A 19,034-nucleotide genomic window follows, 5' to 3' on the forward strand; every position below is an offset into this window, starting at 1 on the left:
ATATTTATTTTGCATATATAAACATTTATTTTTTGAATTTAAACTCTTTTTATAAATACATTGATAACGAGAAGGTCTATACAAAATTTTTAATTTAGTTGAAATATAAAAGTAGTTTGTTCAAAAAGTGAAACTAAATTGATCAATAAAACAACTATTTCAAAACCAATTCGTCTTAAATGAGACCGTCTCATCATGAAACAAACTCATATAATTAATTGATCATGTTAAAATTATAAGTGATCACTTCAACACAATAAATGTACATGAATTAGCCCAATAAAAATAATCTCACTATGAAACCGTCTCATTTATGAATTTGTGTTTTGAAAAAACAATTAACATAAAATCAAACTTGTATAAGTTTTATTTTTATCGGTAACAAGTTAGGTTGTGGTCATTGAGAATCAAACTCGAAACTTATATGAAAAAACTGGTACTTATCGCCACTAAAACAAGACAATTTTCATATTAGATTTTTAACATCATATTCCTCCATAACCCTGTTGGATGTAATCTTTAAATAAATTAACTTCTCAACTCTTAGTCATTTTAGGATCGAGATTTAGTAGAGAAACAAAGCAAATGAAACCTCTAACAATATCAATAGTATTTGTTTATACTTAAAAGTCGAACTATCAATACCGACAAAAAAACATGCTACTCTCAGGCCTCAGCCCCTCTGAAATAATATCTATTCTAGAGGGATTGAATCTATACACTGTATATTTTGCCTCTACTGCATGTATAACACAGGCTGATAACTGCTTTCCATATGTACACTAACTGTTTTCTTACCATAAACAGTTTAAATATCGACAACACGAATGTATAGCCAAGTGTAGAATTCTCGACTAGAAGCAAACCATTGCGGAAAGCTTTAAGACGATTCAACAATGGCTACAAAAAGAATCAGCCGTGTACTCGACAGATTCACAGCAGGAAATGCTTAGCTGGATTGAGAATCTGCAAAAATCCACCAATAATAACAAATTAGAATAGTAAGACATGAACTAAAGGGGAAATAAGAAAGAAAAGAAGCACCTAGAAAAAGTCAATTAGATGTAAAAATTGAGATTGTTAAACCTTGTCACATTTTTGGATAAACTGTAGCAAGATCAAAAGCTACAATTAAGAATGAAATTAGTTTTTGCGGGAAGCTCAAAAACGTTATAATATGATCATGATATAATGATGTGGGCGATATTTTGCACTATGAGACACACCTAAAATAGCTTGTTGGACAGTTTAAGCTTATTTAGGTACAAATAGATGATTGATAGGTCAAACCTGTCTAATGCTAGAGATAGAGGGTGTTTTGCAAAATTATCAAACCATCTCGTTATGAATAAGCTTAATTACAAAAAATCACACTCAAATTTGCTATCAGCTATCTGTCGTTTGCCAAACACTCCAAAGTCTTCACCCGGAAAAAAGTGTTAAATTAGGCTGGATTTATTGTAAATGTCAGCGGGAAAAACGAGGTGCACACACTTCATAAGACAAGGAGATATATATCATCCAAAAACCATATGGCAATGGGAAGGACTCCAAGAACTTATCAAGTGTGCACACTATCTTTAATTTATCGACGTGGGAAGAACCATCCCAACAAAAAGAAGGATTTAATTTGCATTGGCTTACGCCATGAGAAGATCCATTAAAATGTTTTGACTTAGCATATGCAAAGCTAGTAAAATGACGGAAAACAATTAAAAAGGAGCAACTGAGCTAAAGATATATTACCAGTTTTTTCTGGAGTTAGACTTATCATGTAGTTTTCCAGATACATGCTGTTCAATAAAGTGTTGAATTGTTCTCCAATAATGCTCTCCACCAGTAAGCCATGTATCCATATGCATGCCAACGGGGAATTCTACAAAAGAGCAGTGTTTGTTGTGTGCAGCTGCCTTGGCATAGAGCATTTTCATCTGACTTGGAGGAACGATCTCGTCTTTCAATCCAGAGATAAGAAGGATGGGTTGTTTAATCTGCCGAAAATTATTAAAGAATTTAGTTACATATGAGAACTTATAGAAAAGGAAAAAATGAATAAGGCAAAGGGAAAATGCTGCGCTAACAAGAACGACGATTGATGTCGAGCTTTCAAGGGTCATGACATGTCTCACTCGTTTTGCTACATTTACATTTTCAATGAGAGCTTTTGAGTTATATTGTAACAAATTGACTGAGATAGAGGAAGTAAGGATGATTGTGGGTAAAATTTTATTGGTTTTGCATTGAACATGAGGCATGAATTTGGTGGGTGGTAGGTGGATATGGGTATGAAAAGTGCAACTTATCATAGGTAGTGGGTAGGTTGAATATAACTTCGAAAATAAGGAGTTTCAGCGGCATAGTTGTTTTGGGGACCATTTTAGAAATGAGACCACTAAGAAAATGACCTGGAAAGGCTGCTACTTTATTTCACATATTTCATTTAGATGCCCTCTGCCCGGGGCAACGACTTTTGCTAACGCGCGTGTTGGAGTTGCTTATTGCCACCCGGAGGCTATCAAACAAGAAAACAATAGTTAGAGGTAGTCTCTGACTCCCACCCTTCTACCCACTACCGATCATGACAGGCGCACGTACTCTTCCTCAACTTATTCATTCGCACCGAAAAAGATTACTATATTAAGATATAACTTTGATGTCAGGAAAAGAGCCAATGCGTCGATAGCAGGGTAAGGAATCTCCTGTCGGGCTAGCATAGTCAACCCGAACCTTCTTTCTTTTGCTTGGTTTTGAAAGACACACCGCCGTCAATTGGCGTATCCTGACGAGACTTTAAAAGCAACCTGCTGTGTGGCCTGTGGGTATGAAGTTTTACCAGCCCCATATCCACCCAACCCATCCCATACCCACTCAACCCACCCACCCACCCACCCAACTCTATACCCGCACGCCTCATATCTTATTAAATTGCATGGTTTAGATAAAATTAGATATACATTTAATTTGTCACAAATGAAGATTGTAAAGGGCGCATATGATACGTACATGAAGAGAATAGAAGGTGGCAATACCCGTGATGGGCACCGCTCGACCTCATATCCACAATATTTTACTTCATCATAAGTTATAGATTTTTACTAAAAATTATTGACAAAAATTAGGGATACTATGTTTCCTGTATTGCCAAGATAAAAGTACATTATTTTTTAGCTATCGATAAAATCTACTCTGAAATATAAATTTGAAATATTAGTTTATAGAAAATAATATGACAATAGTATAGGGCACATATAGCGCGTACATAAAGTGAATATAAGGTGGGTAAAATTATGATGGATATACCCAGTTGACCATAGAGTAGGGATGGATCAAAATAAATATCTTGGTGGGCAAGCATGGGTATGAAAATTTTACTCGCTATGGATACTAGGTAGACGGTCGGTATGGGTATGAGGAAGGGCATATCGTACCCACCCGCCCATTTTGCATGCCTATGTAATTCAACAATCACGAAATGGTACTGTCATATATCCAACACATTGGATCAGGGGATAGTTTTAGAAGGGAGTATAGTCAAGCAAGGTACAAAAGTCAATATAAGCATCGCAGAGATAGCTTTACCTGCCCAATAACATCAATGGTACTCCATGGGGATCGAACTAGAAAGTTCATGACTTTAGGACCTTTCCCAGTGCTTCGACCAATAGCCCACTTCAAGAATGGAAGTAAAACTCCAGCCATATCTAAAATTGACGTGAATGTATTTTCCAGAATCAAGGCTGCAACCTGGGATAAGCAAATTGACATAAATCAAATATGCAGTATCACATCTTCTGTGTTTTTAGAGCAAGACTACATGGTAATTTTTATAGTTCTACATAAGTAGTATTAGATCAGGGCGAATAAATTATAATTTTTGTTAGCAACAGATTTCCATGCTTTGATATAATTGTCGTCAGTCGCTTGGTATAATTGTAGTAAATAAAAATGATGTCGACCCGCCCCATTAACTAGATCTACTCACATGATATAATTGCAGATTGTGTTGCAAACTTGCAATAGATTATTGTTGATGTTTTTGATAATTTTGTTGTTCTTTGATGCTGGAATCGAAGATTGCAGAAGGTAATCAAATCACGGTAATTCTATAGCTTCCTTAGCTTCAGTCTTAGTAAGTGACTGCAATTATCTAAGTACGCTTCCTGATAAAATGCAGAAGATGAAGTGTAGAATAGGAAAGCTTGTATCAAGGAGTAGTCTTGAAGGATTATATCAAAAGGGATAGTTTCCAGTAAAATGGTAAAAACCATGTCACTTGGTGTTGCTCACTTTCAAGTTGTAAGCTCACTCCCCCAAAGAATACAAAACAAAGTGAATATAAGGGAACAAGAAAGTTTAAAGGGAGATAATCCCAATTTGTCAACCATTAAGGAAAACCATCTTTTAGCGGAGATAAGCGGATAAAACTCAAGGTTTGAAAAGTTATTTCAAATACTACAAGAAACCAGTGACAATGATTGTTGGAAGCGCGAAAAATCCGAACATTACAAAAGAAATTGCTTCTTGTTCAAGAACAAACAAAAGAACTTGAAGACAAAAGGTCATGCTTCATCAAGCAAGGATCATCCTGCTAAAGGTAATTCTACATATTTTGATAAACATTATGATCTATTTGATCTGATCCAATAAGAATAAGGAATAAGAAATAAGGAATAAGAATAAGTAGAAAGATCTGAAATCTTTATGGACTGATTTAAGTTTGATATGGTTTAATCTATTTCAATAGAATAAGTAATAATTAAAAGTAGTTGAAGAAAACAAGCTCTAAATAGCATTAAAGTGATCCAGTGCCTTAGAAGTAACGACAAATCTTGAAAATCCAAGTCCAATCAATGACCTCAAAAGTAGAATTAAATTCACTTAATAAGATCACTTATTTGTTATGAGAAAGTAAGCATTCAAATTAATGCCAAAGTCTTAAACCCAAAAGAGCGGTTGTTCTCCTACATGAAAATAAAATTGTTCAACTTTTATGTTGAAAAGTTGGAACACTTATTTAGTATTAGAAAAAATGGCATAAAGGATTCTTATCATGGACTTGAAGGAGCATGACAATGGACATATTACACTCCATTGAATTCCTTTAATTGATGAGTATGAGTCTAACATGATTTAGACCGGCGGACCGCAAAACTGAAGAAATACTTTATTTCCTTAATAGACTATCGCTTCAAACAAAAAGACTCTTTTTTTCCACCACCATATCCCATTCCAATCCTTTTTCACAGATTATACAGATATATCATATATGTGTGTATCCAAAATAAGCATAAAGTAGACCTATGTTTGCAAGTGAAAATTAATCTGTGCGGCATTTTAGATTATCCAAATCCAAACTTGGGTTCCTAATTATATACCACCTATTTTCTAAGGTGTGAATCAGAAACAGTGACATTTGAATGGATAGCTCTATTAAAAATCATTTTCTAACTATATAACATATGTGAGTACCTTCAATATATACTCCTCCAATTCAGAGCAAATATCTCATTTTCCTTATAGGTGAGTTCACTCTAAGGGGGTATTTGGTATGATAAGTTAAAATGTAATGAAAAGGGAATGTATAAATAAAGGTAAGAGTAAAGGTAAGCATTATTGTTATTATTTATTTGGTATGAAAAGAGCAAAGGGAATGAGAAAATGATGGGTAAGTAGCACATATGAACAGAAGAGTATAGTGCAACATAATTTCTTTACTTCCATTCTATTCGAATTGACAAAATCCTCCACTATTACAGCACTATTGCCAAAATCCATTCTGTCTGAATTGCAAACATTATTTTGGGAAACAAGTTTGGAAGTAAGGGAATTGTTAAAGCACTATTATGAGCGGTAGCAAAATAGAGGTTTCCCTTATCTAAAAGTAACGAAAACGATTACTTTGGAGTCAAAACAAACACTATGTATCGGATTGCATTATTCGTTTTCGTTAGTGACCTTCAAAAAATGGATACCAAACACGCCCTAATTGTCTTAATTCTATTTTTAGTAACGAGTTTTGACACATGTGGACACCTTTTTGTTATAGTCCCCTCCTTACATATGGACACATTTTGTGGTCATCTTCTCCTTGTCATATTTTACTTTTTCATAATTTGTAGATGTGGACACCTTTTTATTATGGTACCTTTCTTGCCCAAATTGTGCAAATCCCAAATGGGACACTAGCTATAAATCGGAGGGAGTAAACTTGTTATATTTGGTCCAACTGAAAACTCAAATAAATTTAAAAATTAGTTGAAAAGAGGATCAAGCACCGACATCTCACTCTATTACAGAACATACACTGAAAAGTCAACCAACCAAGTTACTTGAGATATAAACAGAGCAGAAAGCACCCAAAATCCATTGTCAACGTCCTACAACACAAGAATATCGCATGAAGTTTAATAAAATAGGCATTTTATGATGAAAATATAATGGTACCTTGTCTGGATTGTTCTTCGTGAGAGCAGCTCCAACTGCACCACCCAAGGATCTTCCAAAAACAGTTATCTGGGATGTGTCTATATCAGTCCTCTGTATTAAATGATCCAATGCTGCCTAAATAAAAAAAAACAAAACACTCATCAAGTAACACAACTTTACACTACAATTAACACCCATAACAGGACAAACTGTCAGGCAAAGAAGCAAACCTGGGCATCCATGGTGATTCCATGTTGAGAAGGATAGCCATCACTTGCACCATAACTGCAAATTATGATAACATCACATTTATCCACTAAGAGCAAGTGTCTGAAGATTAGATTTGAACATTATCAACCAGTCACATACCCTCTATAAGAAAGCATGAAAACATTACAATGCAAATTTTGTAACATAATCCGAACCATATCAAGTCGATGAGCAATATCTACACAAAAGAACGTTAAGGCATTTAAACAATAACAGCATAACGTGATACAAACTTAAAACACTGTCACTTTTTACACTTGTCACTTGAAGTTGATTGAGAGTGGAGATCAAAGAAGGATACTTCCGGCATTTTCTTGAAAAAACAGAATAGTTGGACCTGAAGAACAAAACAAACGTCAATTCACTATCTATAGACATAAATTATAAAACAATAAAAATAAAAATTAAGAAAACCAAAAGAAAACTCTTACCAAGATCACAGTTTTACAAATTCATTACAGAAATTACCATGTCGATGAAGAGAAAAAGTATGCGAAGACAAAAACAAAAAACTTAATTTACTCGAGGAACCAAAGATAAAGGAGGTAATATAGTGAAGGTGCATCAGAAAAGGGTTGGTGGAATAAAGGAGGCACTGATGATATCCTTCAAGAAGTAGAGAGAACACTCTGATTCGTAGTATATTACTCATTCTCGAGAATTAGAAAACAATTATTTTGTCAGGTGAAAAGTTGGTGTGAAGACGCATTTAAGAGCAGGGAGTTCTCGGTTTCACAATATATCCCCATATCATGTTCACATTAGTGTCAACATACATAATCATTGTTTTAAGATCTTGCCTATAGGTAGATTAAAATTTTCGCCATACACAGAATCCCACTAACAGGAACAAATGGAGAGAATATTCAACTAGAACCAAAGAGCATGTTCACACATGGAATCACAAAAAACAAGCAACAACTTCTCCCACATCCTCAATCACAAAAATTGATTCCCAAAAGTACATAAAAGCTCTATGCTAAATCAATTCTCTTCACAAAACTTGGGTTCAGGGATCTTTATGGTGTCGACTATGGAGCCTTTAGGCATAAACCATCATCCAATTTTGAAGCCAATTGAATGTTACAACTTTCCCCATTCCACTATTTTTTTACTCCGGTTGCTGACTTCTTAAGCAAATCATATTAATAGGACTACGAACATAATGTTTCCTTTATCCATATTTATTGAGTTTTTTATTTTCTTTCATAGTGCAACAAGCAAACAACTTCAAACAAAAAGATATTAACTAACAAGGGAGGGACTCTACATGGAGGAAAGAAATTTGTGGGACACTAATGCACAATGGAACGATGATCATGAGAGGATTATTTAGAGCGGACATGCCACAAAAGATCATGTGTGAAGCTCAAATGTTTATAAACCACAATTGAACGGATGGGAAATACCTTTACCAATACACCTAAGCTGCCCGGGGATTCTTAATCATTGTTCTCTATCAGCAATTTAAGCCACTAAGTCTATAACAAAATTTGAAACGTGGGGAAGTAAAAAGAAAAGGAGTAGGAGATGTGACATATGCCATAAAAATGCATGAGAATGTTCATTAGATAGCAAAGTATTCATAGGTCATAAGGAATCAAGAAATTCCAGAACTTTACGTTTCCCAAAACAGATTTTGCACAGGTAGTTTATTAAAGCATTAGCCTACACTGAGCAAGAGTAACTTAAACTCCACGAAGGTATGATGCTCTCAAGCAATGCCTAGAAGATTATTTTGTTCCAATTTTATTGTCGAATCTTTCACATGGTTAATCACCAGACCAGTTTTGGTTTGATCTATAATATACTAGACAACCACATTGACTTAGATCCAAGAGAAACTAACTTTTCCTGCATGCAAGATTTAGATGATCATATAGTTACAAAACTGAAACATTCAAAACGATGCGCTACATAATATTGCCTTGACATATATTTTCATACAACAACCTTGTCTTTTTCCTTGGTACAATCCGTGGTCCGGAAATTTATCTTCCTTGCACAACTTCTTCTGTCCCGTGGGGTTCAATTTCCTTGTTAGTCAAACCCATGAATTTATTCTATTTCTACATTAGGCCATAAAGCACCCTCTTTCTTTCTTTAATTTTCATCCACGTTTAATTTACTTTCATATCCCATCTATTCTCTCAATTCCCCATAAACTACACCCATATACCTCTTTTTCTCCATTTCCTTGATTTCTTGGGGATACCCCACAAGACAAAAGGAGTACATAAGTAATGTTTTGCAAATATCTTGTTTGAATTATGGAAGAATAAAGAAAACAAAATGTCCGTCTACAAGTTTTTAGCTTGCATGTTAGTTTAACTTATAAAAGGGATTAAATAAGCAGACCCTACTTCAATAGTTAGCTTCAATTCCACACCATATCTCACACCTGCAAAATTTGTAGGCAATTTATACCATATTCCCAAAATAAAAACTATCCAATAGAGGCAAAAAAAAAAAAAAAAAAAAAAAAAAGATGAGTTTACCAAGAAATGTAAAACCTAAAACCCAAACAATAGCCAGGGTAAGTATGAAGTGCCATCTCAAAAAGTAGGGGTAACTAGGCAAAACTACAAACTTTACAAGTCTATTTTTGACCCATGATAAACCTGCTCAACACTCCATCACCAAATTTCCAACCATGTTCCATAAAAGCCACCATATTCATCAACTCAAACCAACATCAAACCCTAAAATTCCCCCAGAAAAATTCATTCCTTCCCAAAAAAAATGTTTCCAGATTGCATCAAAGCTACAACAAACATAGGCAAATACCCAGAAAGCTACAACTCAAACCCAACAAAATTAAACCCAAAAACCACAAGAATAACAAGGAATTAACACAAATTACGCTTTAAAATAAAGTTCAAAATCTAGTGAAAAAGCGAGAGAACCTGGGCAATCAGGGAAAAGCTTAATGAACCAAGCATGAAGTTTAACACCATCAGAAGATTTGAGCCAAACATCTTCATAATTCAAGCGCAAACGAGCAGGAGTGATTGGGTACGACTTTGTAAGACCAGGCAATACTGGTACATAGACGAGACGCTCTTGAAAAGCAACCAATAGTCCCATTCCTGCTACTACAATTCCTCCAACTCCATAGAGTAACGCAGAGACGTACGACACCATTTTGCTTTTTTCTTGTAGAAATGGTAGTGTAACTTGTAAGTTGTACACTTAGAAGATTTTGCCTGTGTTTTTATCCTGCCTATTGGCATAGGCTACTTGCCCCTAAGCATTGGTTATTGACTATTGGCTAACGGTTATTGACTATTGGCTAACGGTTATTGGTTAAATCTTGTGCGCTAGGGCCGAGTTTTAGTAAATATGGGCCGGATTGAATAAGGACCTTTAAAATTTAATATTGGCTTTAAATGGGTCGAGCTTTCAAAGCTCGGTCCAGCCCAATTCAACCTTTTTTGTTAATAAAAATTATTTTTAATCCTCACTTTATCAATTTATAACAATTAAATTATCATTTATAATAATTAAATTGAAAAATATTAATAATTCTCATTGACATTGTCATTTATAATATATAATATTTTAATTATGCTATTTACAAGGCCCATTTCTAACCCTTATTGAGCTCTTTTATAATCTGTTTCATTTTATTTATAGTTAATTCCATTTTCAGTCTCCTTCCATTTTCGACCTGGCCCTTAAAGTCTATTGAACACCCCTAACTCGGGTACAAGGTAGACTTAGAGAAAATCTTGTACCGAATTTTGACGTGGTGTCGTATTCAATGGTAGAGTATGATGATTGAGGTTTAAGTCTTCGGGCTTAAAGGCGAAATTGCAATACTTTGGAAGATCCAAGGTATATGGGCAAATGGTTTATTGATTAACTTTAGTGTTTAGCTTTATAATGAAAAATAATAAGTATAGTCTAAAAATTTTAAATGATTGCTTACTTGTCGAACATAAGGGTTTTTAGAAAATGATTTTTTAGTTAGAATTTTTATTTTAGTCTTTTTGGTTGGGTAAAATATTTGTAAAGTGTTTGTTAAATGACTTAAATTTTCAAGCTAAAATTCAAAAATTACTTTATAAGATATTTGACAAATATTTTTTTATTTTTCATTTTATCTTTTTGGTTGATCAAACAGTAAAATAAGTTATTGTAAATGATTTTGAAGTTAATTAAATTGTTGACTTTTAAGCCAAAATAAAAACCTACTCATAATATTCTTATTTTTTTTTATTAGCTTTTGTCAATTTGGCCTATTTTTTCTCCAATAATCAACCAACTGTTAATAATTAATTTTAACTAAACATCTTTATAAGAGATGACTAAAATAATTGACTTTTTAGTCGATAGTTCTGGCTAATCAAATCATCTTTTCTTTAATAAACAAACAAGTAATGAAGTACTTACTAATTTATGCTATTAACTTTTTTATAACAATCGACTTAAATATCAGCAAATCAGCATTAAGCCTAGGGGTGTGCAAAATAAGACTGGACTGGTGATTTGGATTGGAACCGGTTGAGATCGGACCTAAACTGGACCGGACCAATTGCATTCGGTCCGGGCTCAGAGTCTTACTTATTCTTCATTCTGAGTTTTCGGTCCGATCCTGTCTAAATCCAGAAAAATCCGAGTTAGACCGGATATATATAAAAGTAATTTTAAAAAGAAATAATATTTACGATTTTTATGTATATACTTATTTTAAAGGCTTATAGTTTTTATTTTTAGCACAAATAATTTTTTTAACTCAAATATTTTAATTTTATATTTGGTGAACAAACCCTACATATGGGTCGTTGTTTTAGCCCTTGACTGTTGTTCTGTTCATACTTCATGTTCTTCAATCTTGAGTGTTAATTGTTATTCCTCCCCTAAAATTTCGTTCTCTAATCCAAACAATCGTTTCTATGGATTCCCTTCTGGCAAACTATGCTTCTTCAGACGAAGATGATGAACAAAAGCCACAACCACAATCCTCCATTAAACCATTCCTTTCCCTTTTCTCATCTCTTCCCAAACCCCAATCTTCTTCTTCTTCTTCTACCAAATTTCCTTCTCTCCCACCACCCAAATCCTCTTCTCAACTTCCAAAACAACAAGATTCTTCTCTAAAATCCTCCTCTTTATTCTCTAATCTCCCTCCTCCTAAATCTGATACAACAACTGATCTCCCTATCCCACTCCCAAATCCCAAAAGGGTTGTTCAATTTCGTCCTCCTGTTCCTCTTCCTTCTTCAAATCTTAATCAAGATGATGAAGAACACGAAGAAGATGAAGAAGAAGAAAAAGAGAAAGAGAGAAACAAACAAAAAGAAATTAGTTATGATACTTCTGTTAAATCCTTTCTTTCAAGCATGCCTACCCCTAAAGCTTCCGGGTTAGGGTCCGCTCCCTTTGCATTAGGGTCTGGTCGTAAGTCCATTGTTGAAACCGAGGTACCCTCTTCAGCCCCATCGAATTCGGATAATAATGAGGTGACTAATGGAGTGGGTTTTGGTACTTATGTTGAGAGTAATCAAGAAAATTTGGTAGATGGGACTAATGTTTATTGTTATGATGAAGTGGGTGCTGCAGGGGACCAAGGGTATGCTAGTTATGGAGGTTACAACGCTCATGGAAGTAGTACTAGTGAATATGGTAGTAGTTATGAAGGTTATGGACATTATGATAGTAGTAACAATTGGTATAATGCTTCGTCTGGAGATTCAGGGGGTTCTTTGATACCGGCGGCAGTTGAGGGTTTTTCTAGCTTAGGTGGGAAGAGAAGGAGGGATCAACCACCACCTGAAATTGTTGAGGTCAAGCAGGATGAATTGATGAAGAACCGCCCGAAAGATGACAAGTCAAAGCTTACCGGAATAGCCTTTGGACCTTCTTATCAGGTATTTTATATTGTCCATGCTCTTTTTGTAGTGAAGAACGGAGTTGTGCAATTTGACTGTTTTGTATTTTTGTTTGATGTTTTGAGTGTTGGATTGTTGCATATGTTCTAAGTTCCTTTCATAGTATGTTGTGATAGCCTGCTAGGTAGACAGTGTAAAAGTGTGGCAATGGTTGTGATTGTGGTAACGGACACAATGATGCGGTGACAGGATGGTGCCCCCAAATATGGTCCAATCCCAGTTCGGTTAATATGAAAACTTTTACAATGCGGCCTTGTTTTTGCACTATTGCTAGGTATCAATTTGCTTAATGCTATGCTTTCCTTAGATTGAGAAATTGATTGGTTTGAGAACTCTTCATTATATTGCTTGCTACCTATATTATTGTACAAACCATTTGTACCTTTTGGAGTTTGTTCAGTTGTAGTGTTGTAACAAAGCTCTGTATTATCTTGTTCATGAGCTTGTTGGCATTGTGGGTCTATCCTTAGTTGTTGATTAACCTTTGTGCTTTGCGTCCAGTCAAAGCTAAATATGGATTTTTAGTTTTCTTAATGCTTATTTGTCCCAAACCCAGGATTTCAGGCCACACTTAAGTTATATGTCTTAGGCATAATTGATTGAATTATGTTCTACCTTGTGCCACTGGTTGAGACCTATCTAGTATCTACTACTGGTAGCCAATTGGTATAGGAATAGAATGATAAATTATTTGATTTTTCCAGGAGGCTTAATCTGATTTTTCCCTTAATGCTATGATGCAATTGGTGCCTTCATATATTTCTAAGGCTGGTACAAGGATAGAATACTTCATGGACATATTATCGATGCTTTGTTAAGTGGGTTGTGGTTTTAGACAAATTTGCTCTTTGTAGCAATTTTGTTGATCTTGGAGGATGGAGTTTTTATATGGGTATATTGTTTCAAATCATGTTGGAGACCTTTTGTTGTAGAGGAAATATACACATGAATATATTGTTCCAGCTGATATAAAGTTTTTTAATACTGTCGCTGACAAAGGCATATTTTATTGAATTAAAATGAGTTTTTTTTGAGGTGGATGGAACTTATGGATGCTAATGCTTTTGGTTGTTGAAGAGCCTATCCCTTTTTATTTTTAGGAAACTACTGTGGCTTTTCTACTTTGAGATTGTTTTGGTGGTCAGAATTTTGGAGTTGTAAGTGCCAAGCATGGAGAAAATTGCGTCCATATGATTTTTGTCAAATTGATATACAGAAGGGAAACTTGACTAAATGAATCAGAGGTTGAGCCTAAAGGAGATTTGGAGTGCATCAACGGGTATGATTTAGGTGACAATCAAATTTTGAAAACAAAGCAATTATACGCGGGCTACTAGTGATTTAAGTTTAATTTATCATGATGAATGGAATGGCAATTCTCCAAATTATTTTGCTATGATGATACTTTATCCACAATTCCATTTGGTGTGAGTTGTGACGTAGTTTGTGACCTAATCTTCTTTTTGAATTCATAATTTGCTTAAAATGACCCAAAATTAAGTCAAAACGCCGATAATTATTCACCTTTTCTGGCTTAGATTCGTTAGGAGATTGGCGAATCATGTGACACTACCTCCATCATTTGTTGATAACTTCTGTTTTCTTTAGTGCCTTCATCATCTTCCTTTTCATATACATTTGGAGTTACATTGCCAAAGTTACTTGTGGCCTTTATTATTCCTTAATGGTTTATTTTGAACACCACGTGTCTATAGCTATTTGGATAGGTTCAATTCTTCATCACTATTATGCTTGTTGGTAGGTCTTCTATTAGATGTATTTCCTCTTTCTCTCAATGTCTATCTTTGCTTGTGTTTGTGGAAGGATGTTGCAATGGTAATTTTTGGCTTGGAGACGTTTTTAGGTTTTTTATGCTTACAATATGACATAAGTGAGAGGATTTTAGGTTGTTGCAATTTTTGGTGTGAGATGAAAGATCTTCGCTACCAAAGTGCGTGTTTTTGGAAGGGCATATTGTAGGGGTTTGTCGGTTGGGTACTATGGCTTCCAGGAGCGAACTCGGGATTTGGAATTAGGGGGGCCAAATAGTCGGTATACATGTAAATTATTTACTAATATAAAGCTAGTTAAGTTATGAGAATATTAATATCACATAGATAGAAATGAACATGAATCATAACAAAAATTATATTAAACAAATGGAGTTGAACCTTCCCTATAATTTTCACTTTTGAAAAAAATTAAATGTTTTTTAACTCTATTATTCCCCATGTAAGTCTCCAAAAAAAATACAATTAAAATTAAGATAACAAAAATATAAATACACCCACTTAAAAGGAAAAATGTAAAATAATAAAAAATAAAGAGTAATGATATTATAATATAAATTTATTAGTTTATTTAAAATTGTATAGTTTAAATTAGGATTTGATATCTTGACCTTATGTTATAAATTTGCTACTCAATCCATTGAGCTATAGTAATTTTTGTTATACTTTTGCACTCTTTAAACTATATATCATAAATTAGTAAGGGGGGCCAAAGCTAAAAACACAACGGATCACATTGTCGGCTGTACCTTCGCTACTATTGAGTATATACATATTCAATCCTTGCTCCTTGGTGCTTGAACTTCTCTCTAAGCACATCTGAACAATGAGTATAACTCTTACTCTTGCTTTATTGGAATAAACTACTTCTTTACACTAATACTCTATACATAATAAAGATGGGGTTTTTATGGAGAGTTTGTTATTAATCTCAAGCTCTTTCTTGTCTCGTAACTCTTAAAGGAGCCTAATTGTATTTCAAAAACAAGGCTGCATTGTATTGTATTGACCTTTGATCGTACCGTGTTGTGAAGGAATAAATCACTCATTTTGTTTAAGGATATTTAATGTTTTTACCTGATATTTGGTTGTACGTCATTCACATCCCCTTTGCTACTGCATCACCGGTTAGCAGAGAGAGGTAAAATGCAGGTTAGAGATTATTGGGAGTAATGCAATCGAATCACATGTGAATAATAAACGAGTGATGCCTATCACTTCCCTTCATTTCAAAATTTAACCACTTCTAATCTTTGAGTGTCATGCCCAACGAGATTGCAAGATTCCAAAATTTAATAGCTCATATTCAATAATTTCCCTTAGTTATGTGAAATTGCAAAAGAGGTTTGCAATCAAGAGTCAATTGGAAACAACCTCTTTGTTATTGCAAGTTGCGTACATCCGATCCTCTCAAGCCTCACCTATGCGGAAGATGGCATGTTGTTGTTGGAGTCATGAAGTTAATAGACCAATTTTAGTAGAAATTTGTTCTGATTATTCTTGTACTATCAGAAGGTATCAGTATCACTTTTCATTTTGCTGGTATAGCTTTCATAGTGTTGATCATTCATTTTGCACCCATCTCTAGCTGAAACATTTTGAAAGACCAAGTTTGGATCAGAGGTTTCCATAGCATAGGTGTTTGGTAATTAGTATACTGTGTTGAATTGGGTCAAAGGGGTCCAAGGGCATTATCGACATTTCATATAAATTAGTCTTTGTATTTTGTTAATTAGAATAGTTATTATTTTCATATAAATTAGTCTTTGTATTTTGTTAATTAGAATAGTTATTATTTTTAGTTGTCTTTTGGGGCTTAGGCTATATATAGAGCCACCTTTGTAATAAATAATAAGCTTTTGAATTGTGATTAATTAAGGAAGTGTCTTTTGGGAGTCATTGGGCAGACTCGAAGTGTCCATACTATCTGGTTTCGGTAACAGGTCGAGGCTGATCTGTTACATATACAGAGCGTGGGAATAGAGATTGGAGCATAGACAATTTACCTAGCAATTTCTTGGAACTGAATCCGTGATTATGTTTCTGGGATGACTGTTTTCTCTCTTGAAAGTGTTGTTTAAAGATGCTCCTTACACACGAAATGCACCTGGGTGGTTCTATGTTAAAGATTCCATTTTTTTTTTTTGCAATTTTTTTTTGTATTACCCAAATAATCAAACGGGATACAAGGGTGCAAAGACCCTAAGATTTCCGAATTATCTCCCATTTTGCATCATTGTGTTTTCCTGTTGATGTTCCTGTTAGTGTTCAATTTATCACGTGATTAGCTGCTAAAATTCTTTTAATTATGTCTGTAGCCGGTTTCAAATAAAGGGAAACCTTCAAAGCTGCACAAACGAAAGCATCAAATTGGTTCATTGTACTTCGATATGAGGCAAAAGGAAATGGAACTTCAAGAACGACGTGCTAAAGGATTTCTCACGAAAGCTGAAACACAAGCGAAATACGGATGGTGAATATGTAGTATTTGTTATATAGCAAAGCGCATCAAGCATGGTACTGGAGCTGTTTACTTTTGGAGATGATCCTTGCTGCTCTTTGTGATTACAAGTTGGTTTTGTGAAACCGGAATGTTGATGAATTATTTTCCAGTTTCGTGGTGTATTGATACGAGTTCTTTCGAGATTCTTAGGAACATCTTATGTTTTCTGTTCCTGTACTGTAAAATATCTTGGTTTTACTTTTATGTAATTCTTCTAATTTTATTTTCTGTAAATTGAAAATGAATTTACATGAAGTTGTTAGACGGAACCTCTTGTTACAACTTCACTAACTTGACTTAAGTTTTTTGGCTTTTGTCAAGTCGTTTTAATACAGCAGCTAGTCTCTTGAGAAACCGTATTTTTGAGAAACGTATTTTGAAGTCCAGTACATTAAAGATTAATGCCTACTTATATTCTCCTTAATTCTTACTTTCAATATCTTAAATGCCTATTTACATTATTTTTAATGCGTACTCTACTTATAAAATTTTAGAAAATGTATAATGGACCGGCTCAATTAGAGATGATATTTCAAAAAGACTATCACTCACAAGAATTTATGATAATACTTTTATTTTTATTGTTTGCCATTTGTTTCAATGACTGTAGTTTAAATTTGAATTCGTTTTGAGCCTGGGAGGAGATTTATTCTAGATTTTTGTCTCCCTCCGATCCTCCCTATGGTTTTGTATCTTATTCTTTTTTCATTAGGGCATTGGAAGGAGTCCATCTTAGATGTTCATCTTCCTTCCTTCCCTCTTGGTTGAATCTTTGCTTTTTTTGGTATTCCCTCCAATTCACATCAATTGTCTTATTTAGTTTTTACAATCTATCTAATGAACTAATCTTAAATATTTCTAATTGTGCATACTTAAAAATTACCAAAATTTGGTATGAATAAAATTTACATTGAGAAGAATCATACAAGATTCCATTTGACTATATTTGAATAGATTAAAAATAAACGATGAACAATATCAAAAAATTAAATGAGACATTATTTTGAATTGTAGAGAGTATAGTTTTTTTCTTAAAAAAAATCCGAAATACTACACCCATGATAAATTGTAACACATGGTGGTAAGATTCTTGCTAAAATGGGCCTTAGACTTTGTTAGCTCTACCTCTAAATTTCAATTTAATCCTCTTTGCAAAAAAAAAAAAAAACAAAATTATTTATGCTCTGTAGATAATATGTTATTGCAAAGATGGCATATCTTCATTTATTAATATGCTCATCCAAAGCCTTGATCTATTTAGGTTAATTTTAGGCTTAATGCCAATGAAGCTTAACTTGCCCTATTTGTTGCGATAAATGATGATGATATCAAATATATTTGTGTAACTTTTAATTTCTCCCTTCGTACCTTACTAATCAAATATGTTGAGACTCTCTTAACATGATATCTTTGTAGAATTAAATTAAGCGATAAAAGAAATCTATATAAAAGAAGGAATTAAACTTTTATCAAAGAGTATAAGGAAAAATTTATGGGGGTGTTAAATCCTATTAAAGGTTTTTGAGTTTAAGTTGACACATAGCTTATATATAGAAAAAATAAAATAAAATATAAAATACCTGTTACAAGAGAGACGTTGTACCTATATGCTGCGGCCAGTCAAACAACTATAAGTGCTGCAATAGTTAGAGAAGAGGGAAATGTGTAATAATCGATATATTTCGTGAGCAGGATCTTGCTAGATACTGAAATTCGATATTCCCTGATCAAGAAAATAGCCTATGCTGTTGTGGTGGCTGCGAGAAAACTCAAACCTTACTTTGATGCCCACAAAGTGATTGTATTAACTGATCTACCACTGGAAAAATCCCTGGACAAGATAGAGAGGTCAGACAGATTAGCCAAATGGTCCATTGAATTGAATGGGTACGGGATAAAGTATCAGGTAAGAACTGCTATTAAAGGACAAGCCTTAGCAGACATATTTGTAGAGTGCACCCACAACCCTGAATTGAAAAAAGATACTCGAATTTGGCAGCTGCTCACAAATGGCTCCTCAAGGAATGTGGGGGCAGGGGCTAGAGTCGTTCTAATCTCTCCAAAAGGAAACACCAAAGAATAGGCCCTGAAATTTCAATTTAGAGCTACAAATAATGAAGCTAAGTATGAAGCAGCAATTGCAGGCCTGCA

The 19,034-nt window shown here is 34.2% G+C and overlaps 2 protein-coding genes across 2 annotated transcripts; one reads left to right on the forward strand and one right to left on the reverse strand.

The window, feature by feature from the left end:
• Positions 1-289: 289 nt before the first annotated feature.
• LOC130815215 (alpha/beta hydrolase domain-containing protein WAV2-like) lies at positions 290-9,949 on the reverse strand. Its single transcript, XM_057681603.1, has 8 exons — positions 9,603-9,949; positions 6,998-7,033; positions 6,796-6,874; positions 6,657-6,711; positions 6,445-6,561; positions 3,580-3,744; positions 1,747-1,991; positions 290-966 (listed from the first exon to the last, which is right to left on the reverse strand). Coding segments are annotated over exons 1-8 (936 nt in total). The 5' UTR covers positions 9,841-9,949; the 3' UTR covers positions 290-965.
• Positions 9,950-11,487: 1,538 nt separating this feature from the next.
• On the forward strand, positions 11,488-17,237 carry LOC130815321 (flocculation protein FLO11). Its single transcript, XM_057681746.1, has 2 exons — positions 11,488-12,569; positions 16,699-17,237. The coding sequence occupies exons 1-2, from the start codon at positions 11,595-11,597 to the stop codon at positions 16,855-16,857; spliced, it is 1,134 nt and encodes a 377-aa protein (XP_057537729.1). The 5' UTR covers positions 11,488-11,594; the 3' UTR covers positions 16,858-17,237.
• Positions 17,238-19,034: the final 1,797 nt, after the last annotated feature.

The sequence above is a fragment of the Amaranthus tricolor genome, chromosome 6 (assembly GCF_026212465.1).
Source record: "Amaranthus tricolor cultivar Red isolate AtriRed21 chromosome 6, ASM2621246v1, whole genome shotgun sequence".
Taxonomy (NCBI): Eukaryota; Viridiplantae; Streptophyta; class Magnoliopsida; order Caryophyllales; family Amaranthaceae; genus Amaranthus; species Amaranthus tricolor.